This window comes from Ptychodera flava, chromosome 15 (assembly GCF_041260155.1).
Source record: "Ptychodera flava strain L36383 chromosome 15, AS_Pfla_20210202, whole genome shotgun sequence".
NCBI classification, from domain to species: Eukaryota; Metazoa; Hemichordata; class Enteropneusta; family Ptychoderidae; genus Ptychodera; species Ptychodera flava.
The window spans coordinates 15,269,642-15,297,130 of NC_091942.1; the positions used below are offsets into that span (position 1 = coordinate 15,269,642).

General features: G+C 36.5%; 1 protein-coding gene and 1 long non-coding RNA gene across 13 annotated transcripts in view; one reads left to right on the top strand and one right to left on the bottom strand.

The window, feature by feature from the left end:
* The window catches only part of LOC139151296 (uncharacterized), a 65,017-nt gene that overhangs the window by 6,655 nt on the left and 30,873 nt on the right, over positions 1 to 27,489 (top strand). The window contains exon 1 of one of the 11 annotated variants that reach the window (XR_011556395.1): positions 27,272 to 27,460. The exons of the other annotated variants lie outside the window; for them this stretch is intronic. This is a non-coding gene — a long non-coding RNA (uncharacterized lncRNA). Of the gene's footprint in view, positions 1 to 27,271; positions 27,461 to 27,489 lie in introns of those variants that run through there. 11 annotated transcript variants of the gene reach the window in all.
* Positions 704 to 27,359, bottom strand: LOC139151292 (G protein-activated inward rectifier potassium channel 3-like). 2 transcript variants are annotated; one of them, XM_070723977.1, is made up of 3 exons: positions 27,336 to 27,359; positions 18,365 to 19,838; positions 704 to 876 (listed from the first exon to the last, which is right to left on the bottom strand). In XM_070723977.1, exon 2 carries the CDS (start codon positions 19,709 to 19,711, stop codon positions 18,383 to 18,385), a length of 1,329 nt encoding a protein of 442 aa, XP_070580078.1. In that variant the 5' UTR covers positions 19,712 to 19,838; positions 27,336 to 27,359; the 3' UTR covers positions 704 to 876; positions 18,365 to 18,382. The 2 variants fall into 2 exon arrangements, with proteins under 2 accessions (XP_070580078.1, XP_070580077.1); XM_070723976.1 differs by lacking the exon at positions 27,336 to 27,359 and adding an exon at positions 21,346 to 21,483.

Here is a 27,489-nt window from a genome sequence, read left to right on the forward strand (position 1 = left end):
ATACCAGGAAAATATGTGATACTTCTTGTTGGACACCTACGTCAACATTTTCGTAGTGCAATGGAATGATTTCTCCTTCTTCTGTTGTCTTGCGTTGAATCAGCTTGGCCTGGACCTGAGCGCTTAGAATGTGACTCTTCCGGATGTCGGCAACGCGTATGATCAGTCGCAGCTTCCCGTCACGCATTGTTATCACTGCACACTTGGAGAACATGAGAGTTTCGGCTCTTTTTTTCGGGCGGGCAAATTTCGCGAACATGCAGCCAATCATAGCTGCATCTATCATGCACGCTATGACTGACTGAATTGTTACCACCGCAAAGGCAACCCAGCACTGATCAGTCATTCCGCGATAACCATAGCCAATTGTTGTTTGAGTCTCCAGGGAAAAGAGGAAAGCTGTCCACCAGGAATGAACATTGTACACACATGGCACGTAGTCTGGATCTTTGAAGTTTGTTTCGACGAGATCCCCATGACCCAAGGCAATAAACCACCAAACAAGCCCAAAACCGAACCAAGAAAGTACATATGCTAAACTGAAAATAGTCAGATTCCAACGCCATTTGAGATCAACTAAAGTGGTAAAGATATCTGCCATATACCTCTGTGGTCTACGGGAGTATTTGTGCTCTATGTTGAATTTACCATCTTTCTTGACAAGTCTGTGTTTGCGGAATATATCTCCTTTCAGAAGTGGCCGACCGGTTGAGAAGGACCCCCTTGAAGATACTGTTAATTGATTCATTTCGAGGTAGCGATCTTTGTCAGGGTAGGAGTGCCTTGAGTTTTCATTTCTTGCTAATAGCGGACTGCGATTCATATTTGCTGTAAATGTAAAGAACTTCTAAACTACAATTGCCCCGAGAGGTTAACCTGAAAAACAAGAACATGACATATGTTACATTTACAGTTTGATAAATTGTCATTTTGTTAATTAAAACACAATAAAACTGAACTTCCATGAGGAAGAAATTAAGATCCTGTCTTCTATATACTGAACTGAATATCCTGGGATGTAATCTTGACCAAAATGTACTCCATGTTTTCTTCAAGAAATGTCAACTCTGTCTGAGAGATTGGTAATACTGTGGCGTTGTCATATTTTTCTCTTATCTTATTTTGTTATGAATACATATTCAAATTAGCTGAAGGATTTGATAAGTGTTGAACAGTTGGTAAAATTCCCCAACCGAAGACACAGCGTAAATTGTTTTCATAGAGCCTGGGATATTTGGTTCATTTTCCATACTTCCTTACAACTTCCGTACAATTTTTCCAGTTGAGTTAATTAGAGTTTATAATCATTACTGGTGAACTTCGAGCAAAACAATTTCATGATGTTGTCAAATTGCCAGTCAGAATGACCAGACAGATTAATGTCATGACCTTCATTTCGTTGATACTGGCAAATTAGTTTTGCTCTCAAATCTGCGAAACTCTGAAACTGACTGACAGATTTGTAAAACTAGATGTACAGGACAACTGAACAAAGCATTCACATCTTTTTTCCCTCCTCTTCAACCCCCATTCTGTGTTGACAAATTACAATGGGGGAGTGTTTTATCATTGGAAAGTTCAAAGTATACAGTAACATACAACTTGTGCAATAATTTACTGATCAAGTTAAGTACCCTTACTTGAAATTTTCTTTCAAATTCAAGAACTTGTGACTTTTTAAAATTTAACCAATCAATTTCTGCAAAACTGATACAGTAGCAATGTCTTTTGGCATCCATGCAACAATTGGCAACAGTTTCAGAGCCTGCAAGTAGAAGCCCACTCAGATACATAGAATCACGGTCCCTCCACAAAATTTTGTTGGAGGGACCGTGATAGAATACACAAGCCTATTCCAAAATTGTAGTCAATACATCATCTACCAACAACACACACGTGCTGTGGTTGCCTGCAGTTTAGTCACAAGGAACTTTTTTCTTATTCCCCAGTTCATATGCATGCAGACAATGCTCCTGTTTAAAATTGGTCACACAAGTTGAGAGAAAAGTTAACTGAATTCAAACTTAAAGGGTAGCATGTAGGTCTAGAAGTACTACCTGACCTTGTCACAGATTTGTAAATTATGATATGAACATAAAAAAATAATAAAGCATTGAAATTCTTAACAACCTTACCAAGCCATCATGAAATTTGATACTGTCCAAAATTTAGGTCTTGAAATCTATTAGAACAACGTAACACGTGGAGGTTGAAATCACAACCTGAATGTTCTGAGACAAATGATTTTCCACTGTAGCCTTTCATGTTTTATAGTTTAATACAAGTATTCTCTAGTTTGACATTTATGATCAGTGCTTGTTCCTGATTGGCGTATACCCCTGAAGTGGAGTTGGTCATCATTGCAATTCCTGACACTATTTGGAGGGAGCATGGAGATTGAGTCATTTGCCACACCTTTTAATTTGAATTTTTAGGTTTAGGCGGGAAAACTGTAAAGTAGGGCAAAATAGAATGGGTTCTTATGCCCTGTTTTCAGAATGTATAGAACGTCAGCGTTATACGCTGAGCTATCACTTCATTGCCAAGAAATCCCATGATAATGTCCCTGAATATAAAGTAAACTCTTAGTTTTCTAAGTGAAAATTGCGAGTTGATTTCAAATTATCAACTGATAACACTGTCTGTTAATGAGATACCTGAAACATATAAGTAGGGGAATGCTCCAAAACACAGCAACTGTTAATATTCTGTGCACTGTAAATATCAACTGATATACTGCCAGTTAATGAGATCCCTGAACCATATATTAAAGTAGGGGAACGCGCCAAAACACAGCAACTGTTTATATTTTGTGTACAGTAAATTCCATGACTCTGTTCCTAGATCACTGTTACCTGGAAGTGGTTGTGGCAATACTTCCAGGGGAAGCGCGTGGATTTTTATTGATATCTGTTCCAGAGCTATTCTACCAGCATACTTATTACAAGTAAACCTGTTATGAGATAAAGTTACAAATTGACATTCTGACAGAGGGACTGAAAATCTTTCCTTGAAAGTTTGCACTTGTCCTCAGGAGTACTTTGTTATTGTTAAACAATTTGTCAAGTTCTGTTTAGGTATGATCGCTGAAGTATAGTTTCAGTGATAAGAAAAAAGGAAATGGGTAGGGTTTTGGTTGCTTTCAGGGATAGACCTGTCCTATCTGTTGGGACACTGGTAGAGAATATGTGAGTAAACACGGAATTTAACTGCCATAGGAGATTTAAAACTAGCATTAAATTGCTGTGACTTGAATGTGATTCCTTCTGTGGTAATCTCACCTATGCTGCTAGTTTGGTCGATTCTAGTGATCTTCCCCGTGAAGGAAAGTTGTCTCTTACACAAGATAGACAAGAGTTACTTGCCAAGTGGCGTGGAGTGTGTTACTCCATTAAAAACTTCAGTGACAGTTAATCAGTTACTAGTTGTGAATTTCCACTGTTGAGTATTAAACTGAACTGTCAGCTAATTTCATCAGAGAGCTGTTGGATTTAGATTTCCTGTTTTTCTTGAAAATAAATAAAAGCAGCCACTTATAGTGTGTAAAAGTAGATGGTTGAAGACAATTTTGTTAGTTATTTCATGCAGTATTTAGTGCTACAGTCACTGACGTAGTTGTTTTTTGTCAGTTGGTTCTGAATACATTGATATAGGCCCAAATGTAAATGGGAAGTCTTCCACTGCCATGTTTGTCCTGGGAATAAGTTCCAAAGTAGTAGAAATTAAGCTCTATTAATCAACAACTTGTCATTTTTATGTCAGTATGTCATCTGTCGTAACGACTTGACAGCTAAGTAGTGCTTCTCAGTCTTGTCACATTTGTGATGGCATTCTAAAGTGTGAGGTCTTTTGAAAGCACACATCCAACTTTTGAAATGACTCTGCAATGATTTTAAAACATTTTTGTGACGTATAAAGTTTTTAGAAATGTCTGTGTGTATATCTGAAGTCGTATATCTGAAGTCAAGGCTGAAAGAGAGAAATGTAGAACCAGCAGCCTGGTGTACAAACCTGCTTAAAATTTTGTCAACGGCCAACAGGTGGTCTTGAAGGGAGTGAAGATCTTCCAAGTGTGAGGAAGATGTAATAGATAGTGATCACATCTGCTAAGAAGATTAACTGAAGGTCCTGATACCATCCGGGTGTTTGTCTAAAATTTTCAGGAGTGTACCCAACTATCTCTTCCACGGTTCAAAGTGACTGGAATGTAGACAGGTATTAAGACCTTCGTATCCAGTATTATCTTGATACTGATGGTATATTATAGTTCTGTCTTTTGTTGAAGTTTGTGAGTATCGCGACACCAGAAACAAATCTTTCTCAGTTTTAGTTCTGCGACACTGTTGTTGATCCAAGTTTTCTACCATTTACCTTGTTGTCCTAATTGGTTTAACTGTTAATAATTTACCTTTATAGGCGGTGTTCTGTTTGTTGCAGATTATCATTTAGCCTTGTGTTTGTGGTATCCGTTGGAAATCATACCCATCCACTATGCGGTGCAAGGACTCCGCAGAATTCTATCACAGGTATATTGCCTCTTTGGGTAAAGGTTGCACAGGTGATTTGTTTGTTTGACTTAGCCTTTTTTATTGTAGCGTTTCTGTCAGGGAATTCCACGTGTTTCAATTGGCATGTGTAGAAGTTAATGTAATCAGTTTGTTTATATTCTGATAGTAAGAATGACATACAGTTAGTGCAAAGGTCGGACTGTATTATATACTCGAGTGGTTTATGCAAATTTTGGTCCAAATTTAAGAATATTCAGGTATATGTACTGCGTTAGGAATCTGTTTATCTAAATACGGTATGGTCAAATTTATAGAAAAGAAGCTTTAGTCCTGCTGCTGCAGACTTGTATTGTGTATTGTATATTTAATTGGGAATATAGCAAAGTATTAATATTGAATATCACTTGATGTCTGATAACATCAAAATTTTGCAATGATCAGGGCATTATCATGATGTCCAGCCTTTACCATTATGTTTTGGTGTAATTGTTTAAAACAGTGACTTTAGTGGACGGTGTTTATAAATTAAAAAACTGGCAACTTTTCAAGAACTTTGAAATTACAGGTTCTGTAAAATCAATACAAAGCAATAAAGCTGGAGAAATTTCAGTGATAACAGTGTCACTGAAGTTTCCAGAACATGTGTCTATGAACTCATTGTTCTATTGCTTCTGTAATAGTGTGTCCAGGCTGAGCCCTCATGCTGGTGGCGGTGTGGTGAGATTTCACCAGGAAGTGCAAGTTATTCTGACCAGAGAACAGGTGACAGAACAATCATAGGGAAGGGTGCAAGAAAAATTTTGGTAAAAGAGCATGAAATACAGGTTTAGCTGTAATCATGTTTTTTTCTTTCATTGATTCACATTAACTTGGTAGAGTGTTCCTTGGTGACAGATATTCAGACTCTAAATTTTTTTTTACAATTCTTTTCTGATGTACCACTTGTTGAGGCTCATTAAAAAACTTTTGGAGGAAGAAAAATTGTCACCATCTTAGTTTTTTTCAATCCGAAATTCGAAATTCGAAAATTTAATTTTCCCTTTTAGAGTTGACACAGGGATGGCGGAAATTTGAATCGCAAATATCAGTAAATGTTATGTATTTTTTTCTCTAATATTAAAATTTGCACGGTGACCCCTGATTGTCATTATTGATTTGGTAAGCTAGAATGGGCTGAAAGTTTAGCTGAAAGTTTGAGCAAAAGTTTAATTCTTTTACTTTTGAGGCTCATACTACCTTAATTATCTCACTGCCATACTATTCCTGTGAAATTATACTAGTCTTGAAGGATTTCACAAAAAAGTATATATCATCCTTACCAAGGAGCACAAAAAAATTTGATATGGAAAGGTTTGAGGAAAATACTGCTGTAGATTTTTTGACAATTACTGTGTGTCCTGGCTGTAGAGCCATTATGGTAGAGACACATTTCAATTATGAAAAGTTTTAAAGTGGGCTTGTCCTCAAATATAGCTGGGGCTCACTGGATTTTGTTATGTACTCAGGAAATTTTGGCACTTTTAAGCTGTATTGCAACTTGTCACCTACAATATCAGTACCAACTATGCATCAACAATAAACTACATAACAGACATCTGAATACTAACTGGTCATTATCCTAGTGGTCATTGCCTCGGTCCCTGTTTTCAATCCTCAATAGTTGGTTTGATTTTCTGGAGAATATTTCTGCAACATCTTTCCTGAACAATCTGACCAATGCTTTCAATACAGGTAGCTAGTGAACATCTTCACAAAAAATACTCACTGTACAATTTATCAGAACACTGTCCGGATTGTATATTCATGAAAAGTTATGATTCATCGATACCAGGATAATTTACAGATTCAATACAATACTACCACTAAATAAATTTATTTTGATATTAATAAGTGTAATTCACATAGCTAACACAAAAACTACTGGTCGATGCGGATTGCTAATGCAGGTGTAATTGTTTTCTAGACACCCTGCTGACTGGTTGCCCTCAAGTTCACATCAGTGAAATTTCTGGGATCTTATTCTTAGAGCTGTTAATCCCACAACAAAGACATCAGGAAGTTCCTATCCACTTTGGCTTTCCCTATGAACTAATAAAAAGGTGAATCACTGTAACTGCCCATTTAATAGAGCAGTCAGGTCTCCATTTGATTGTAATGGTTGAAATCCCAGGTACATTTGAATGGTTAGATTCAAGGTAGTTACAGTTTGATTTATCCTGTGATACTGACAGAAACTGAGGAAACTGAGCTAGTGAGACTGAGCTAGCTAGATACGACATTTGTGGTCATGTGTTGCATGTTGTGATTAAGGTTGCATCAGACAAAGCCGAAAAGCTGAACTTTTGAAAAGACGCAGTCATGCATGCAAGCATTTAGCGTAAGTACATGTAACTGTAGTTGACAATCTTCCAGCTTTGAGTCATATGATGTCTTCACCAAACAAAATTTGGGCGTTTATGTTAAAGTAAATGCACTTTTTACCATTGTACATTCTTCTACACATACAAATGACTGACCAACAAGGAGGGAAGTAGTGAGTCTGCCCCTATGCATGCCATGTGTGTTTGTATTATTTTCACGTTTCACTGACCACTTAAGTCTGGTCAAAGGTAACTCTGTACAAAGGGTCATTTCATCATGGCGGTGGTGAGAACGCCCTCAAATAAATCAATATAGGGTGCTGGTGATGCATCTGCTAAAGGACAGGTGTCTTGTCCGAGGGCACAGACATTCCTGTACAGGGGAAGTAGAGTGTCACATGCACACTGTAACTGTCTCCAGGGATTGAAAGACAAGACCAAAAGCCAGCTTCATTTGAACCTGATCATAAAATTATGGATTAATTGACAGTCTCACAGAATTTAAAATAATTTCATATCGGAAATGCATAACTGGCAGTTGAAGGTGACTCATGGTGCTGTAGCTCAGATACACTGAAAATACATGACATAGGAATTTATTTGTTGACAGACACTCAAAAAAAGGAGATGTGGACACTTGTGATATAATAATAAATGTCACATATGAAATGAGTGATGATTGTTATAGGAAAGATCAAACACGTGGAGATGATATTGTTAAAAGACAAGTATGTCTTTGATGTTGATATATCTGATACTGTTTGTACATGACATTTTCCTATTGTCTGTCTGTTTGGCTCATTGTCAACAAATTTTGGAGCATCTTCCGATTTTAAATTTACATACAGGCTGACCAATCAGTATACAGTAGAGTTTTACCTTTGCATGTTTACGAAGTCATATTTTGAAACCTTTTTAAAATTATGATGCCTTGAACTTTATCCAAATGAGGACTTCACTTTATCCAAACGAGGACTTTATTTTAAATTACAGTCTTTGAAACTCTGCAATCCAAATGGGGTAACCTACTGGAAATAAACATTTTCAGTCATATCTTCAAACTCTGTTTTAGTTTTGCCTATTTTGTTAATCACCTAAACTTTGAAAAATTTTAATCGTACACTATAATTGTTTTTCTTTATATCTAATCATACACTATAATTTCTTTTTCTTTGTAGCACATATTGTTTTGGATGAGTATTAATGTCAATACATGGTAGGACGATCACTAATAGTTTGCTCAGTGGTATGCTTTGTAATTTCAGAGAAGCAACAGGTGTTCAGATGATTTTCAAAGTCAAATTTTTTTTTCAAGAGTTCATTATTTCTTTTCAAGATATGTGTGAAACAACTCAGTAAGTTTCAATATGACCGACTTCTAAAAATAGGAGAAATAGGTATTGTTTGTCATGATCTCGTGAGAGTGAAGCATGCATCATTTTTTCGAAACTTCCCATAAAGCTTTTGTAATTACCATATGTACTATACTATAACAGATCAAACAATTATCCTAAAGGAAAGCAAGTACACTCCCCACCTCCTGCAATCATATACAGAGCATGCAAAAACTGCTTACTGTATAGATAATGAATTCTGTGAACAAGGGCAAAATCTTATGCCAGGACTCCGTCTATACCAGTGTATGAAACTACCACATTCTGTACTTTACACATGCAAGTTGTGTACAGCTCACCACGTGTACATTCTCTACGTTTTATTTGATATGTGTCCAGTTTTCCAGGTCAGTTTGTGATAAACAAGCAACTTGTAAAAGCTAAGATTATAATCCGAAATACTACCAATAAACCAACCAATAAAAAGTAGACCCCAGAGTTCATGACTTGTACCTGCGTATAAAATCTGAGTTTTATTGTTGCTTCTTTGACACAAGTGAAAGCATCCATATGATAAGTTTTCTTTGCAGAGTTGCTCTGATTGAAAGTTACTCCATATTGCCTTATATTACAGTAAAATGTGCCTTTGGGACAGATATTCAGACTCAAATTTTTGTAATATTCTTTTTGCCTACCACTAAGTCGGAGCTCTCTTTCATATTTATGAAGTAAAAAAAATTTCACTGGCTTTTTTGGTGAAAATCAGGAAATTTATTTTCTGTCATAGTAGGGATGGTAACCACTTTGAATTTCAAATATGGGCAAATATTGGGTAATTTGTTTCTCCAGTACCAAAATTTGCATGTTGACCCCCGATTTTTACTCTTGATTTTGAAAGAGAGTGGTTTAAAGTTTCCGTGATGTAGTTTGAGCAAAAATTCAAGTCTTTCGTTTTCAAGATGAGAAATACCGTAATAATAAATGTAATTTTAGCCCATGTCCATGCACACAGAATAATTAATTTAGCAATGAATTCATAATTTATTTTATTGTTATAGAATATGTTAGGGTCCCTTTTTTGTGATAGTACCAGTATTTGGACGTTTTTTTGATCATACCTCTTGTATGCTTCATGTTTTGAGATAATTTCAAAATATCTCATACCCAGTGTTATACTATTGAGTGAGATGAAATTTCAAATAAAAAAATTTAATCAAATAAAATTCAAAATCAAAATCAAAATTTGAAAAAGCGCTGATAAAATAAGGGCTGCCTAGTGCAAGAGGCCATTGGCCAATTGTTAGTTAACCTCAAAAGACAATATGTACTGTGTTATTATCAAGCCTCAGTAACTTAGCATTTTAAGTGTAATTAATTCATTTTCCATGAATTAACTACACTTTCTTGGTGTAAGTCCAAGAGCATGTTGAAATCTAGTATCTAGCTTGCAAACACACCATCTTGTCTGTAGATGTGAAGTGCATTGTTATTTTCATCAATTGAATTCAAGTCTGGACAGAAATTCAATTGTCAAAATAACAATAATTTGAGTCCTAATGGATATATACCAATTACCGGTAGGCTGTGTGTGTAAAGCCAAATAATAGGTATTTCTACATGGTGTAGGGAATAGACAAAGAATGGCAGTGGATACATAGAACAAGTGCACTAAAAATAATTTATGAGCAGAAGTCCCAGTAGGCCCTGATCAAACTTAACACAAACAAAATGCCGGATAACAGGTATTTTAGTGCCCTGTATCCACAATAATGGGAAGTGACTGATTATGGACTATTTTTAGATACCTGTATTGTGCCTTTGAAAAATTGCTAGATTGCCCAATCACAGTGCACGTCATTGTCATCGTATCTCTGTTCTCCTTTGACTGTAAATTGTTCTGTTTTGATTGTTGTAAGTCCTGGGTTAAAATGTGAGAAGCTAAACTCCCTGATACATGCCAATGTTGTTGTACAAAACCAAGCAACGTCCACTTTGACCCAGATTGGAGTCTTCCAGGTTTATTTTTGCCAAAGTTGGAAGTATTAATAGAATCTTGATATTTGAAGAAAAAAATTTCAAGTGAGTGTGATATGGCTGTATGATGCTTAAAACTGCAAAGAGATAGGGAGACTGAAAAAAATATTGTCTTGTTTTAAGTATTTTAGGTGCTTGGTTGACCAATAAAAATCTACACTTTAAAAAATGTACTTTTTTCACTTAATGTTCCAGTGTTAGTTTAGATTAGCCATTCATTTGCTAGACAATTAAACTGTGTAAAGAAAATTGATTTGTTATCAGAGCTTTGATACAGTCTGGTCATATAAGTGAATTGATCTATAATTAAATCTTATCAGAATTATTGTTTCATTTAAAACCAACTCAAACATTCAGATACTATTAATTCTTACTGGATAAAAATATAGAAACTGGAATTCAGATAGGCTGTTTGCATGTTTTTGTATCTAATAGGAAGAATTCATTGATGGGAAACTAATTTGAAAGTTTACCATGTGTATATATGTTTTGAATTTTTGAGGTGAATTTTTCAGTGTTTCTTGCGTTGCTCAACCGACGAAAAATGTTTTACAAGCTAAGTGGTGTGTACAGACTTGTTGTACACGGAGGTCAATGTTTATGAGGTTACAGTGCATACACAGTGCTTATCAAACTTCTTTGAGAAATTTCAGTGCATTGGAAACAGCGGCATGCTATTGTGAACTTCTATATTGATAATAAAATGAGTCAATTTCACTTTGGAATGCATGCAGCATAGTACAGGTAAATACAATTACATTGTGTAATTGCTTTTTTTTGAAAGAATTTTTTTTTGCAGATACATGATAATTCTACACTTTATGAAAGATTTAATTATTTGGCCCTTGAGAGCGAAAGTTCAAGCTTTGTGCTTTTATTACTTCATCAATGTTTAAGTCATTGCATTCTCTTGATTTCCTTGAACACTTGGCCAGAAGGAATAATTATACCAATGGAAGAACACTAATACTGTTTGTGTAGTGTCAATGTACTTTGATCAACCTGAAAACACTACATAGTGTCAATGGAGAGTTCTTCTGACTGCGCTATCCAATTGAACACCTGTCTGTACCCGAAACAATTCACTTAAAATATACAGTGTCAAAAGAACTAAGCAAAGTGCATTTGAGGTAGAATTTGCCTCAGGGAAAGATATTCCAACTTCTTTTAGTCTACTGCTTGTGGAAGCTCATTTTGAAGCTAATGGAGTAACTAAAGTTTTCATCGTTTTGCTTTTTGTGAAAATCGTGAAAATTTTACTTTTTCCGAGAGTGTTGAGACAGGAATGGTAGCCATTTTGAATTTCAAATGTCGGTAACTGAATATTGGGTAATTTGTTTCTCTAGTACCAAATATGCACGGTGACTCCTGATTTTTCTTATAGATTTCAAAATGGAATGGTTCAAAATGGAATTGTTCAAGGTTTCTTAAGGAAAGTTGATAGAAAGTTTTTCAATTCTGAGACGCAAACTGCCCTAATTTGAAAATTTGACATAAAACAAATGTGTTTTCCAACTACTGAGGACATTTTATGCACTATATTCAACTAATTAGAGCTAGTGGGACTAGAAATTATGATGGAACTGTATTAATTAAAGTTTGTTGCTGATTTTTGAATTTCATGTTTCTTATTTGTATACGGCTCATTTGTTGTTGGACGCACTGAAAACTATTTCCTTCCTGTCACAATGGGTGCATGAAATGAAACCTATAACTTGTAAGGGCATTGAGGACATTGTTTTCTCTTCTCATAATCAGCCACACACTATATACATACAAGATGTCATAGTAGACTGAAGATTGAAGAGTGGACCATCGTCTATGAGTTAACGTACTTGATATTACAAGTATATCATGAAATTTCATCTTTCATCACGTATTTATTATTACACATTATTGTTACAGTATTGAAATCTGTTAAAACAAATTTCAAGCGTTTGTTTTTTAAGATATTCAAATAAAGTATGACTAACTAGATGAATTTCATTGTAACATGAAAGTAGCTGTTGATTGAAATGGTGACATGTCACATTGTACACCACTGTCTGTCGGGTTTTTCTTTGACATACACCAGCAATGATGACAGGCAATGCTGAACATCAGGTGGTTGGTTTGCAGTCAAGTTTTGATTATAGTCTACAGAGAACCTAACACAACAGTATCAGGCCTTACTATGATAGTTTACCACAGAAGATCAGAAACAAGCCTTCTATATCATTGCAGTACAGCATCCTGCTTGCAACTATATAGCTTTTTATTTCACTTTTGTCTAAAGCTGTCTCTTCCTTGAAACATTTTGCTGAAAGAACAATCTGCTGGATAAATTTGTAACAAGAAAAAAATTGGATAGACACAAACGTGTAGCCACATTTCCCTGATTCATAGAACACAAATTAGGAGTGTTTGGACAAAGTGTAGAATGTTCCATTTTGGCATATTCAAAATGATGTCATATTTTTCTTACTAATTCATATCTCAGTATCCTTCCTAGCAGGCATTCATGGGTTATGTGGTTCAGCATAACTGTGATGTATCAAAGCATGAAATTAATATGTTTATCCAATTTTACAGCATTGTTATTCAAAAAAACAACTCAAACTGTCTGACTTTTTGAATCACAAATAAACAATTTTGTGGGAGTTGTCTTTCATTCTGTTTTTGATAGCACGGAAATTTTTCCCAGAGCTGTGTATTTCAATGACCACTTTGGCCAATTACTGTGAATGACAGTATAACTTTACCAGACTGCGCACTAGTCATTTGGCTTTTCTCGGAAGTACATGGTAACTGGCGTTGTTTCACGTCCACCCAACCATCTATGTGACAATCTGCAAATGTTTATTCCATTCACTCTGTTTTGATATTTACAAGCCCACAGATTAAGGGCAAGTCTTTACAGTACTTGTCAAAAGTCAAAGTATGGAATTTTACCTGTTAAACACATTTCACAGATCAGTCTCAAATGTTAACGCCTCATGCACTTTACATGGTCAAAGAGAAACAGACCTAACATAAGCTATTAAACGCCCAATGGACTGATGCATGACCATGAACAACTGAGATCACCTGGGAGGAAGAAATACTGCTGTCACCAATAATCTTTGAATTCTTTCCAAGTAGACTAACATTCCTCTCAAAATACTTCTGTCTTTAATAGATGCGTTACAGCTTCTAAAGTTAAAAGTTCTGTCAGTCTGCGTTTAGCTGACAGTGACGTGCTGTGACACAATGATGGGTGGCTTTTTTCTATAGAAACAAAGTGTCCTTGACCCAAATGTAACCCTTTTAAAGATGTTGACTTGCCTTAGTCTGGGTAGAACCTTGGAAACTGTCGCTGGGAAACTTTCTCTCTCCATGGTGATCATCTTTAAGTTCAATTTTACGGGAAAGTTTACATCTGCATTTCTGTGGTGCCTTGTCAGGATGCTTTGCTCAGAACAGTGAGCCTCCAAATGAGGGATGACAAAATTCCAAGTGACAAGTCACGGAAGAAGTTTTTCTAGTCTCCCACACGTCAGTTTCAGAGTTATAAAACAAGACCAAAGGGGACTTGATTTCCAATACTTATCAGCAGGAAACAGCCCGCTACATTATGTATTCAAAACTTGAAACGATGTCCCTATAAAGTGTGTCTGTAAATCTGGCAGTGTTGATACGTTTGTCTCTCCAGGTGTCTGGTTTACCAAACTGTAACTTAGCGTCCTTAAGATTTGACTTGCAAATGAGTGTTTTTTCCTCATACTTGCTTATCCTGTTACTAACCTGGTATTTTGCATGACAACAATGCAGTGCCGTGAATCACGTCATATACATCCCTTTTAAGGTGAAAGACCCCTACGACAGTAACGCACTGCATCCCAACTTTGCTGAAATCAGACTTCCCATGATAAAACACGAATAAAAAGTAGCAAGGATTTTCCTTTTTACATCAGAAAGTGTATTTTGTATCCCAAAACAGAAAAATAACTGATTCCAGAGAATTTCTTGACAGCTGGTGTCCACTTTTCATTTCTGTGTGCCTGCACTACTGACTGTATTATTTCTGAGTCCAAGTTTCTCATTTCTTCACTTTTCTTCCGGGAAGAATTTATCCAGTGTGGATAACTTATGATGGGCTGTAACCTAGCTGTTCACCCCAGTGCCCTGTAATCAGGTCTGTAATCACCACTGACAACAATAAGATTGGGCTGAACCATAGTAATGAAAAGGTTAAAGTGTTCTGCCTACATTTTACGTGTTATAGCTGGCCATGTTACAGCCAGTCTCCGGCCAATTTTTTGATAAATGCAATTGCTGAGACATTATATCATTCCCTGCAATTTTTAGAAAAAAAACTTTATGTGTTGTATTCGTGATTCCAAATGTGATTGAGCCTATCTGATCCAACATTTATGTAGTTATCTATCGAGTAATTCCAAAAGAAAGTGTCCCTGGCCAATGTAATTTTGTGTTGGCACAAATTTGTGAAGAGCCCTTGAATGCGTCATGTTTGGCGTAGCATTTCCTGTTTAAAACAATTTCTAGAACATACAGCGTTTTGAATGAGTGAATTTTCAAATGTTTATGTCAGTATTTTGTTACGAAAAAGTAATTCAAAATTTTCAAACCATACATTCTGTAAAACAGATGATTCTTTGTTCATTAGAGTTCCCTTGTTTCTTCACAATCCATAAAATAAAGCATGAAACAAACGAAAATTGGTCAACTGGTTTTGAAAACTGGAATTGCAAAGTGGCTGGTTGAAGTCCTTCATAAAAACGCCAAGAATCAATAGATATCAAGTACTTTCTGTACAAAGTTGAACTCTCAGATGTGAGAGTTTACAGAATGAGACATAAAAGAAATCATTTGAAGCTTATGACCTACCCCTTTATGAATGAAAATCTGGAAATCATCATCCTTATGGCAGCAGCATTTAGTACTCAAGTAGAAAGGTAATGTCACATCGCCAGATTTTGAGTGGTAGGATCCAAAACAGAATGATTACAATAAAAACTTACATGATATAACTTTATGTCATTTGTTTCTGGGTCAGGCACTAACAATAGACAGGACCTTTCAACAACAGTTTAATTATATTCCACTGTTGTTTTTGTAAGTGGTGTTTTATTGATGATTTCATTCAATGTTCCTTTTGCTTTCATATGTAAAATGATATTGTCAGCTCTGATCTGTATATATAGCATGGATGACTTAGTATGTGTCCAGTGTGGAATCGTATGACTAAGATCTCACTTCCATGCACCCCTCAGCTTCAACAATTTGAGATACTACTGTATGTTCCACGCTAGTGTCTGGTGTCATACATTTGGGAGATTAGCTAAGAATGGTCCTAAATCAAATCCTTTATCACTGCCAATCAGAGTTATTTTACCTTATGCTGTCATAATATTCTATTTATCATTAAGTTTTGTCAAAAATCTCAAAAACCACTCTTATTTAGCCTTCAATTGATTTTAGCTAAATTATTTCAGAAAAGGCTGTAGAAGTTTTGTTCTTTTGTGTTTTTGCTTCAGATTTTATGGAGTTGTCAATCACAAAGTAAACAATACTTTGTGCTTTTAACAACATCCCTGTTATTATTTTTCCAATCTTTTCTGAAACTGTGCTCATGTAGTTGCCTTTAAGATTGGTTTTGTAGGTTTGCTAAGATCTCATAGGTTAATAGGTTAGTTTAAACGGAGACAAAATCTGTCACTAATGGAACGAAAACATTATAGAAATGACATGATGAGGCGTAGGTTAAAAGTTGTATATATTTCAATAATTTTGATCATTACATTCATTATTACAAGTTGACATTGCATCTAGAGTGCCTCAACCAATCGTACTTGATTTTCTATCCTTGTTTTCCTGAAAGCTTTCAAGAGTGACTTCACATAAAACACAAGAAACAAAATTGCTATACCTTCCTGTATTGTTCGCTTTGTTCACAATTTTATACATTGTATCTGCTATAAAATATGTGGTGTCAATCCCAGTATTCCCCACCACTGACTGACAGAAATTGCCGGATGTTCTTTGCCTGGATATTTGCCAGTATTCCCTATTAATGATACCCTGACTGCATCTATTATTGGTACACGAATGGTGATCAGATGTTTTACTAGCTGCCTTATCTTGGTGAGCCAACATACTTTCCAATTTTTGTCTCATTGTTCATCGAAACTACTTTCATATTTTATGGCAATATAAGGGCCCGGGGCTTTGAAAATGCCATCATCATCCTGTTTTGATAGATTGTTGTTTTTCTAGCTGTCTTATCTTGGTGAGCCAACATACTTTTCAATTTTCTGTCCCACTCTTTTGTTCATCGAAAGCACTTTCATGTTTTATGGCAATAAAAAAGGCCAAATGGCTATGAAAGTGCCAACATCTTCCTGTTTTGCTGACCACTCTCAGTGGCTTTAGCACCAGTCCTTCTTGATTTGTATTACCCAATCGATTGTTAAAACTTCCACATACTCTTACTGTGAACAGAAAATCTGATACCATAAGGAAAAGTATACCAGCACAAACGAACCAGATTGGTTTTTGTGATTATTGTGAATTGTTATAAATAGTATATTACATTTGTAAACAATAATTTCAAGACAGTTTTCTCACGGGTAAACCCAAATTTTGAAATTAGCAATGACTTTTCATTTCATTTTTTTTTGCAAAATAAAAAAAATAATGGATTATTGCAATCAAACACAACTATCACTGTCTTACATTTTACAACCAACCTTTTTTTTAATCCTGCTTAAAATTTTGAAAACCTGGAACTTTGCAACATGTTATCAAGACGTACAGACATTTTGTAAAGTAAATGTTTTAGCTGTAGAGAGGGCGCTAGGCAGAAACCATGGAGTGACCGTGGTTACAGGTAGTAGCTAACTTTGTATGTATGTATTTACTAAGTTTGAGGGTTGCTATAACACTGAGGACTCTGTAATATCTAGACATTGGGTGGAGGGGGACAGCATTAACCTTTTCACCCCATTTTCCTGTACTATGGTGGTGCAGGATTTACAAAGTTGCAATTACAAGCATAGCCTGTTAATGGGTGCCTGTCACAGACAAAGACAGTACAGATGACCTTATGTAACCTTTTGAATGAGACACGTACTTTGCTAATGTGTGGCAGACAATGATCACACCACATGACTTGATGAGTCCGTTTTAGGAGATTATTTTGTTTTTATGACTTCTGTTTGTCTCTTTTGAAGTGAAGTTTTGATGAGTGTCATGAAATCAGAGCTTCCAGTCCCTCTATCAGTGACAGTTTGCTTGCATTTTAAAATAATTTTGAATTGGCAATATACAGGGAAAGGGATTCATCCGACATTTCAATCCCAATACTGATAACAATAAACTGGCAGGTGAGCTGGATCTACAGATCTCATCTGACTAGCTAGGCTGCATTGAAAGTAGGCAAAGTCAAAGGAAGTGACCTAGGAGATTGATTCCTTCGATTCAAGAATTCTCATTCATCTACTGGTCTCACAACCTCTGAAAAGTACACATGTTACCCAGCACTTGGATGTAATGTGAATCTTTTGATGTCTCATTCTGTAAATCACAGTTTGTCTTGGGAACACAAAGCAGTAAATGGTGTTAGATAGGGTATGTCCAAGATGGGATGATGCAGTGTTCTAGTTATACGCGTTACCAAGGCCACACAGGCTGCAAGAATGTGTTTTCCAAAATATATATTTTTCTGCTGAACTAAACTGGTTGTTTACAGCTGAGTCATTTAAGAGTTGATCCATCAGCCAGTTCACTTTGCGAAATGACTGCCAATAATCTTTGCTGAATAACACATTATCATAATTGCTTTGAAAGTAAAACATCAAAAACTAACAAATGAAGATTGATATATGACCTGCGTCTTAATACTTTTATGATAATATGATCCCAAATCAGTACCCAATTAAAAATTATTATTCATATGGTAATAAGTAAAGTAAAAATTGTGCAAAAAAATGTATTTTTTACATATCCTCATACCACTCAAACTGGCCTTTTGATCATTATCATCAAAGTTACAGGTGGTCTTGTGGTCATTATCATTAAACACTATGGTTACTTCCTATTCACTTCCACAAGAGCTAAAGGACTGATGGACAAACAATCTCAAACTTACCTGAAAGAGTGTACCCTGTCAAGCTTTCTTCTTCTCTTCATTTTCCTTTTGTGTCTCTGTTTCTGTTGTTAGGTCTTTCAGCTCAACTCCCTCAATGTCAATCACATCTCGTATTATAGTACTGCTGCCATTGCGTTTGGGTGTGTGATTCTCCTGCGGAGCTGTCTCTGTGTGTGATGTTTGATGTGCTAGTCTGCCATTTCCGTGCGTGTTACTGTTATTCCTCCTGTCTTCATTGAGAGTGCTGGTCGTGGTGTCCGCTTCAGTTCTGTTTGCCTCGGTCTCTCTCTTCTCATCCAGCTCTTTCATGCTCAAAGACGGCGTTGGCGTGGGTATAGTATCATTCAGGAGGCTGTAGAAAGCAGCGAAGCAGTCTCCGTGAGTGCCGATGATCTGGCTGTTGAAGCGAAAACCCCACTTGATTTCATCCGGAAGATACGATGTTAGTTTCTGCGTTGTCATCCCAGTTGATGCAACTATTCCTTCCAATATAACAATGATTTCAAAGTCGGCTTTTTTTAAATCTGTCGCTGACATCTCGTACAGTGGGCTGTTTTTGTCAATGACATGTTCTAAAACCAATGGCCAGACAAGGAAGATACGGTCCAGTCCCTGGTCGTAACCCATATTGAGGTCGTATTGGTACAGCGGTATTATTTCCCCTTCTTCTGTTTCACGGTGCTTTATCAATTTCGCTCTGATGTGTGCTTCAAACAGATGACTGTGTCTCATATCCGCCAGTTGAATCATCAAGCAGAGTTTTCCGTCCCGCTTTGCAATCACAGCGTTCTTGCTGAAGACCAGCGTCTCTGCGCGTCTCTTGGGTTTGGCAATTTTCGCAAAGACGCAGCCGATCATGACAGCATCGATCATGCAGCTTACCACAGACTGGATCACCACTATCAAGATGCCCACCCAGCACTCGTCCGTGATAGATCGAAAACCGTAGCCAATGGTGGTTTGAGTTTCCAGCGAAAACAGGAATGCTGTAGCGAAGGAATGGACATTTGTGACACATGGCTCCCAGTTTATGTCATTCAAATTTTCAGTGTCAAGGTCACCGTGCTCAAGTGCTATCAGCCACCAAAGGATACTGAAGATCACCCAAGAAATCAAATACGCCAAGGTGAAGACAGTCAAATTGTATCTCCATTTGATGTCCACCAAAGTTGTGAAAATATCGCTGAGAAACCGGAAATTGTGCGTACGTTGGTAGTTGTGTATAATAGTACAGCGTCCACCCTTTTCAACAAGACGTTTTCGCATTTTCTTCTTTCCTGTTGTCTGGTCCATTGAGTGTATCAGGTACTCGGTACTCTTACCGATCTGATTGCTTGAACGCAACATGATTCTGGGCAGTGCTCAACCTCGAATCAGACCAGTTCTACTAAGTTTGGTGGGCTAAGTTCCTCAAGTATGTGTCTGTTGTCCTGATCTTGCCAGATGCAGTACACTGCGTAACAAATGCACTGTCCTGTCAACAAAAAAAAGTGGAAGAGTTCACGAGATTAGCATATTAAAAAAAAGTGGTGGTAAAAGTTGAACAGCTCTGAAAGAATGCTCGTAATGTGTAATGAATGGTATTGTGTGTTTTCTACAGTCATACTTATTTCAAAACATGTCTGTGTACTTACCGAACACAAGAACAGTATTGTTTCAACCTATGTGGTGATCGAGTTTGATTCTATAAAAATCATATACATATGAATAGTGGAGGGTGTACCATATAAGTACAAAGAGTGGTGTCTGGTTACGTTTTCTCATGGGCATTTGAAAGTGACTCTGCCAGCCACAGTCAGTGCACAGTACGCACCTTCAAGGATTTTTATAAACAAGTATGAGAAAGGCAACAAAAAACCTACTAACCAGGCTATAATGTACATGTATTGCTTGAGAAAATTATACTATCAATATCTGACAGAGCTGTCGTTGCAAGTTACAGTATCATTAATGTTCTGTGAACTTCAAAGTCACTCAGTGTTCTCAGACAGTGATAAGTGAGTAGCTAACGTCAGAAGGTTGGCACAGGTATTGTGGTCAGACCTCATTACACAGTAGGGTTGGTCAACTGTGACCAGGAACAATATCATCTGTAACAATCACGGCTTCTGTTGTAAATATAAACCACGTTACTGCTGTGGCTTTTTTCTTCTAAAATTGCTTTACAGAGGTAGTCTACTATGGACTGATTTTTTGCTAGTTGCATTCCCTTGAGGAATTCAGAATGCAAATTAAAGTAGGCCTGAGAGCAGAAAGCAATCTGCATTGCTGTTTTCAATCACTCTTTCATCAAACTTTAGCCTGTCCATTCCTTGTACTGTAGAATCCTAACTCTCCTGACACTTCTGTATGTCACATTTCTATGGTAAAACTGATCAGACCAAGCAATGACAATAGCAGTAAACAATTCAATAATACTAAATGAAATAATTTTTTTCCACAGTATGGTGAAACGAAGGGAGGTTACCTTGTCGTACTTCTTTTAAAGGTCCATTTAACCATGATGGCCATGGGCCAAACGTCTTTCAGTGAATTCTATTAGTCACTTTATAATGTGAGACTGGCCTCTTTACAACTCTCTAACTATAGCTCAGTTCTTTGTCAGCAGAGATGGTGCCACAGACTGGCTTCACAAAACCTGGGGTGACCTTTCCATTTGGAGCATTTACTAGTAAACCTTAAGTCGTTACCGACTTCTTTTGCAGGTATTGGCCTTTGTCGCTTTTCTTGATAAAATGATCACAAAAGAGTATGGCATATAATATTCCAGTGTAGCAAAGCTCTTTAGTACATGTGTATTTTACCGGTACAGTTAAAGTACTCCAGGCCATTTCTTTGATCCCAGGCATACAACATGATCACTGCCAAGAGAATCTTAGCTAATTCACCATTCACTCACCACAAGGCTAATAGAAAATACCTTCAAGTATATATGACAGCTCCTGAGGCCTATAACTGGATCTCATCAAAAAGGCACTCACCTACCAGTACTGTACACAGTGTAACGTGCAACTGGAAGAATGGAAAACTTTCTCATAACACCTTTTTGTCTTGTAAATTCTTGTAGAAATTTGCATGAGTAATGTTAGTGTTGACCTAGGACAGTTTCTCACCCCTGTGTGTCCTTGATCAATATTTGCCATTCTCCTAATCAGTAAATAGCACAACTAGCTGAAGTTACACAAGATCTTGGTAAACATCGGCTACCAAAAGAACTCATTAAACTAGAAGCTTAGCACCAATGTATTAAAGCTGTAGTGTAGTCATAACAGTGATTGTTCTCTTGACAGTTAGACCTATCAGCAAGTGGGATTCTCTTTTTTTTTCAATTTGAAACTCTTAGAAAGTTTGATACCACAGATACAGTTGCCTGAGTATAAATTTTTGGTCAGGCTATGTAACAATTATTTCAACAGAAGTATGTCCCAGGTATTCTCTCTGTCTGGAATTTCAGTAATGGCAAGACTCCCATCATCTGGATTGAATAACAGATGGCGGGAATTCAGTTCACCTGTATGGATGGCAATTAACCACCTGTGTGTTGTATGGCTTCAATACAACAGGAAACTTGCTTAGCATACACTTAGAAACTTTGACAATCATTAAGAGTTTTATGTTTATAATTAACAGCATACTGGAAAAGAATGTTGCAGAGTTTTTTTCTGGAAAAGCTTGATTAAAGTTGCTGAAGTTGAGTGCACTGAAAAAATCTGTGAAACTGCTTGCCCAATGTTCAGAGACTCATGAATGAATCATGCATGTAAGCGGGCAGAGAAGATAGAATCAATTGCACTGTTCTGAATGGCAGCTCATCATTTGGGAGGCCATTTGAATACTTAAGTGTGTTCAAACCCTGGATAGTACAGTGTTTTCAAAAACTATGAACTTGAAGGTCACCTTGCTGCAATCTTTTCCAACTCTGACATCGTCTCATGTGTTACATATCAGAATGGAAACTTTTGTGGTAGAAAACACCTATTCCCAGGAATTGTATCAATCCCTATTCCCTGGAATTGTTGTATCAATGCCTATATCCTGGATAGACCTATTCCAGAATGAAATATTGCACCATTCTACTGATGATGAAGAAATTATGGTATAGCAATACAAACAAATACATACGGCTGAATATGTGCACAGGTATAGGTATAAACATAATTATATTGTATGTTCATGGTTTTGTTAGTATTGTGGTCCACCCATTTGAATGGTGTCACCATTGTTGCATTACCCATGATGATAACGTGCCAAGAACTTTGATTTTTTCATTGTAGATATCCGCCTGCAGTAAACAAGCTGAAGGAATGCCGTGAAGGAACACTGTGTGTGTCTGTGGTTTCGCATGGGTGCATGTGAAGCCCTAGGCTCAAAAGGGTTTGTTTGTACACAGCATTCAAAACAGCAGCAACACTGCTTTGTTTACGTTGGCAGGATTGCCTGAGGAAACCAATTCTTTCAATAAAGTTAAACTATCGTAAAGCTGCAAGCATACTTTCATTGTCCAAAGGTGGCAAAGATTCCCCAGTTCTCTATCAATACAGATTCTGTTTGGGTAAATAGTTATGAGTAAAAATTTCACTCATGAATATAAAAGTTTTGTGTTAAGATGACAATAGTTCTACTTTTCAAAATGGAGGTGTTGAAATAACTCCTGTCCTAAAAGAATTGTAAAGAAAACAAATTTGTAAATCTCAGAAATTGTTAGCTGCCCCATCAATAAGTATTTATGTTTGAAAAGGGGTTACTGTTATTCAAGGAGTTACCCTTTAATATATCCACCTACATGCTGTATCAAAGCCATTCCACATTTGGGTTACAGCTGCATTCATAGGTTATGGTAGCAAGAATGCAGATGACTACCTTTCTCCAGGCCAAAAAAACAAAAACACAGCAAAACCACTCTGCCTTGATCCCCAACCACAAGTAGGTGCTTACAGGTTTCTATAAATTTGCTCAGAGTCTTCTGATGGCATCAGGCAGCAGTGTATCATGTTGTCTCGATGCCCTCTCTCATTGTGAAAGAAATGTCCTGCAGTGGAAGCCCCAAGCAAATTTAAGGCTTATAATACAGTAGGTATTGTGTTTACAGTAACCTGGTCATCCTGCCTCTCCTTCCTATTCCTGTAACAGGTCTGCTTCCCCGATTGATAACAATCCATGGTGGTGAAAGGGTTGTGTGTTTGCAGATAAGTCAGAGAGATGCTATCTGATGGATGTACATATTATGGTGGCCTGTTACATAGTGATAGCTGTAAAGGTATCATATAGAACCTGGTGAACATATTTTTGTCTATTTTTCAAAATTTTATCCATCAACTCCTACACTTTTTTCTTAGCAGACTATAGAGGGCGATGTCATACATTTTGCTAGGTCAGATTATCCATTTCTACCAAAATCCATGGTATATCGGTATTGGTGGAAGATTGTAGGTTCTATGGTACCATGAATAACAGGCTCACTATGCTAAACAGATGCAAAAGGTGGGCTGCCTGAAAGGTATAATCCCTCAAAGCTTGCACCAGTAATAAATATGTATCAAAAAGTATGGTATTATATTTTGATTTATTTTGAGATATTTTCTCTCATAGCTTGTTACTGATTTACAGGTCAGGGAAATATTTCAAGTACCAGTGACATTTCAAATGATCAAGGCATTCTGATCTGTAGAGGGCGTTGTCATGTGTACACCAAATTCTACTTACGTTTTAGACTTACTATTACAATGTGAAAGATAAATTGTTACAGCAGTCTTGCTTCATTGAGAAAAGTGTTGAAATCTCAAATACTGAGGTAAGTCAAAAAATGATTAAATGTAAATTTTTTAAATTTTAATAGCATGTAAATTTTTATTTTCACTTTTGTTATTTTGGGGGAATACTTCTAATACCTGTAACATTTTTTCCTCAAAAAGTTTGATGTTAAAAAGTCATTGATGACTAAGTTTTTGCCATGAACAATTGATTGCTGACTCTATTTTCTCAATCTCTGACCTCTTTAAGCTATCAGTAAGCTATCAGACATGTCAGCCTGGTAGCTATCTAGATGACGTGTCAACCAGGCACTTTCACAAGTGTTTGACGGTTCCACTCACTGGCAGATTCAAGTTTGATGAACATCTGACCTATAACCACCTGTTGCATGCAGGGGGGATACTGACAAATGGCGGCCCAGCCCCTACTTCTCACAAATTCTTTTAGTCAATTTGGTTGTTTTAAAAGTTTTTGAGCATCAGCCCTACACCACTACATGTGACATGTAAAGTTTATTTGCATCAAATAGAAATTTCTTGAATTAGTGGCATGTTAATTTGACTTGGGGCACACTTATATGCTGACCCTGTGACACATTTATATTGTGATTTTCATTTTGTCCTTATTTAGCCTGGCCAATTTGACACGCTGGTGTAGATACACAAGCCTCCTAGGTGAGGTAAACATGCAAAAGTGACATTCTTGAAATGACATAAATAAAAGATTACTATTTCATTTGGCAGAGTGGTTTGTTTTGGTACTGTTAATAAATGAATGAGTACAGCTGTTCATGAAATTTTTTATTAGTCGTTGATTTTGGATATCAATCATACCATATTATCCATTTTAAGCTGTCAGGTGTTTGGATTGGTGTGTTGAAACATGCTTATAGAGTGTATGTAACAAAACATACAGCAGTTTTACAGTGACAAAATCAACAAAGAAAGCGTTCGCAGAGTTTCAGATATCAACTTGGGCATGCATGAAGACTGTCCTACAATATCCTCCCTATACTTGAAGTCTGTGTGTATCTGAAGATGCCTTTAGGGTAGTACACACCTTGGAAGTGAAGGAAGTTTTGCTCAAACTTCCTCAGTGAAACTTTCACAGTCATTATTTCACCAAATCAAGAATAAAAATCAGGGGTCCCCGTATAAAGTTTGGTATTAGTGAAACAAATTACCATACATTTACCGATATTTGAAAGTCAAAATGGCCGCCATCCCCGTGATTACTCTATGGGGAAATATCACATATTTTATTTTGAAACACTAAAATTTTTCTTGCTGTAAGAGCTTTAACATGAGCCCCAACAAGTGGCTGATCAGAAAAGATTTGTATAAATTTAAAAGTCTGTGTTCATGTCCCTGAGATGCATTCTACCTTAATAGAAAATAAATAAGAAATACTTTCACCACATAATGTCAAATTGTACTACAGTCTGGTGTGGGTCCTGTGTTGTTCAATCTTGCCTGATATGAGAAACATGCCAATGATGTGAAGTCTACTTTGGCAAACTGCTTGTGTCATGAACAGTATCAAGAGATTAAATTCGACACTTATACATCAACGTTAATTTAGTTGATGTCTTGTTTCCACAAAAGTTTCCCAACAATTTCAAAACATATCTGAAATGACAAAAAGCAGTAGCATTGCAGGAAAAGAACTCCAAAGTGTAACCAATATATTCTACAGAGCGTTAGCTGTTGCTGTTTATGATTTCAACAGTTTTATGTATGCATTGACCAATATATCTATAACTTTTCAAGGATAAATATGAAAACGCTAAGATGTAGAAAACAAATGATATTGATAGAGAACAAAATATTTGATCTGCATGTCCTTCTTTTTGTTCATTTTATGCATCGACTTTGGCTTACTGTTTGAACTGTTCAGTCAAAATAACATAGGAAGTACCTCCCATTGGATTATTGTCATGGCCCTTACATATCATAAAAAGCTATTCATTGTTGTTGCTCTCACTTTGTAACTAAATTAAGAAACAATTCATGAATGGTGTCCACAGACTTCAAAGTCTGTGCCCAAGGTCAGTTGCCCAAGGTCAGTTTTAGTGATTGTAAGATATGATAGATAAGTTCGTACATTCCCTAAAGTCTGAGTATATTTGACTATCTTTTTATAGTTTTCTTCATGATACGGAAGACTTCATTGAAAGAAAGTCAACTTGAGATAAAAGTGAAGTATTTGTTTTATCTGCTTTTGATTTTAGAAACAGCACATCAATGCTTTGTACACATAAAAACTGCAGAAGGTCGGTGTTCTTTCATTCATCGTCATCAAGAACTTAGTTCAGAATCAAATCCAGCATAGTGTCTACTAAAAGAGAAATCTATCAATGGACTTTCCTAACGATGAATTATAACCTGAACAAACAAAGTAACCACATCAATGATCTCCATACTTGCACCAAAGTCAGTTTTTGTTGCCTTTATAAAATATACCCTTGTCAATTTTTTTTCAGATTTTTGCCAAAATTTTGATAAAAAACTGTAGCAAATGAAAAGTGATGTCCATTTGGTCCAAAATTGTAAAAAAAATATAGAAAACTTCATCAAAATTGGTAAAATGTCGTGCTAAAATTTTGGTGGGAAAATTACAGCACTCAAAGGGTTAAACTCAAACCAATGTTCAATCCGACACCACCACTTTCTTGAAGGGTCTGTGCTGAAATTGTTCATCCCAAAGACATATCTCTCAATCAAGTCGGAGGTGAAATCAAATCTCTCTATCGAGAGCGTAATCTGCCACACTGTCTTGAACTTCCTCCACCTTATCAGAACCAATGTATCAGAACTTTAAGTCAGTCCGATTCCGGAAATTGTCAAAATCAAACTGTACCTTACGACATTAAACTGCATAAGAAGTTTTCTGCTTGTATGCTGGAAATATTCTTATGAAAACTCACAAACTGATATGTTTGTGAGAGTTTGTTCACCTGATGTCAAAGTGCGATGTTTATCATATCATATCATATCATATCATGCTTTACACAAAACCTTTGATTAAAGAAAGCAAAATGGCTGCTAAAATCACAATGCGCAATGGACCGTGACTGTTTGTCTCTCTCAAAGATTTGTTATCATTTCTAGAGAAAAAAATTGTGTTCTTATGAAATGATAGCACATATGCTTCTTGTTTTAGGCATAGATACAGATGATCTTTATGATAATTGAAACAATTGAATGAAAACAAAACATACTTCTTTGTCAGCAGTGTCCTACCTTGCGGGAGCCGAGGTGCGTCTTTTGAAATCTTATCTAGTTTGTGGACAAGCAGTGATTTGTCAAAAGTGATTGGCATGGGTATCTTTTGTTTCAGGTACAGGTAAGCGGGTCAACCTTGATTACATGGCT

What these genes read in the sequence shown, in the direction of transcription:
- LOC139151292 (XM_070723977.1), bottom strand. Translation starts at nt 19,711, where the DNA reads ATGTTGCGTTCAAGCAATCAGATCGGTAAGAGTACCGAGTACCTGATA.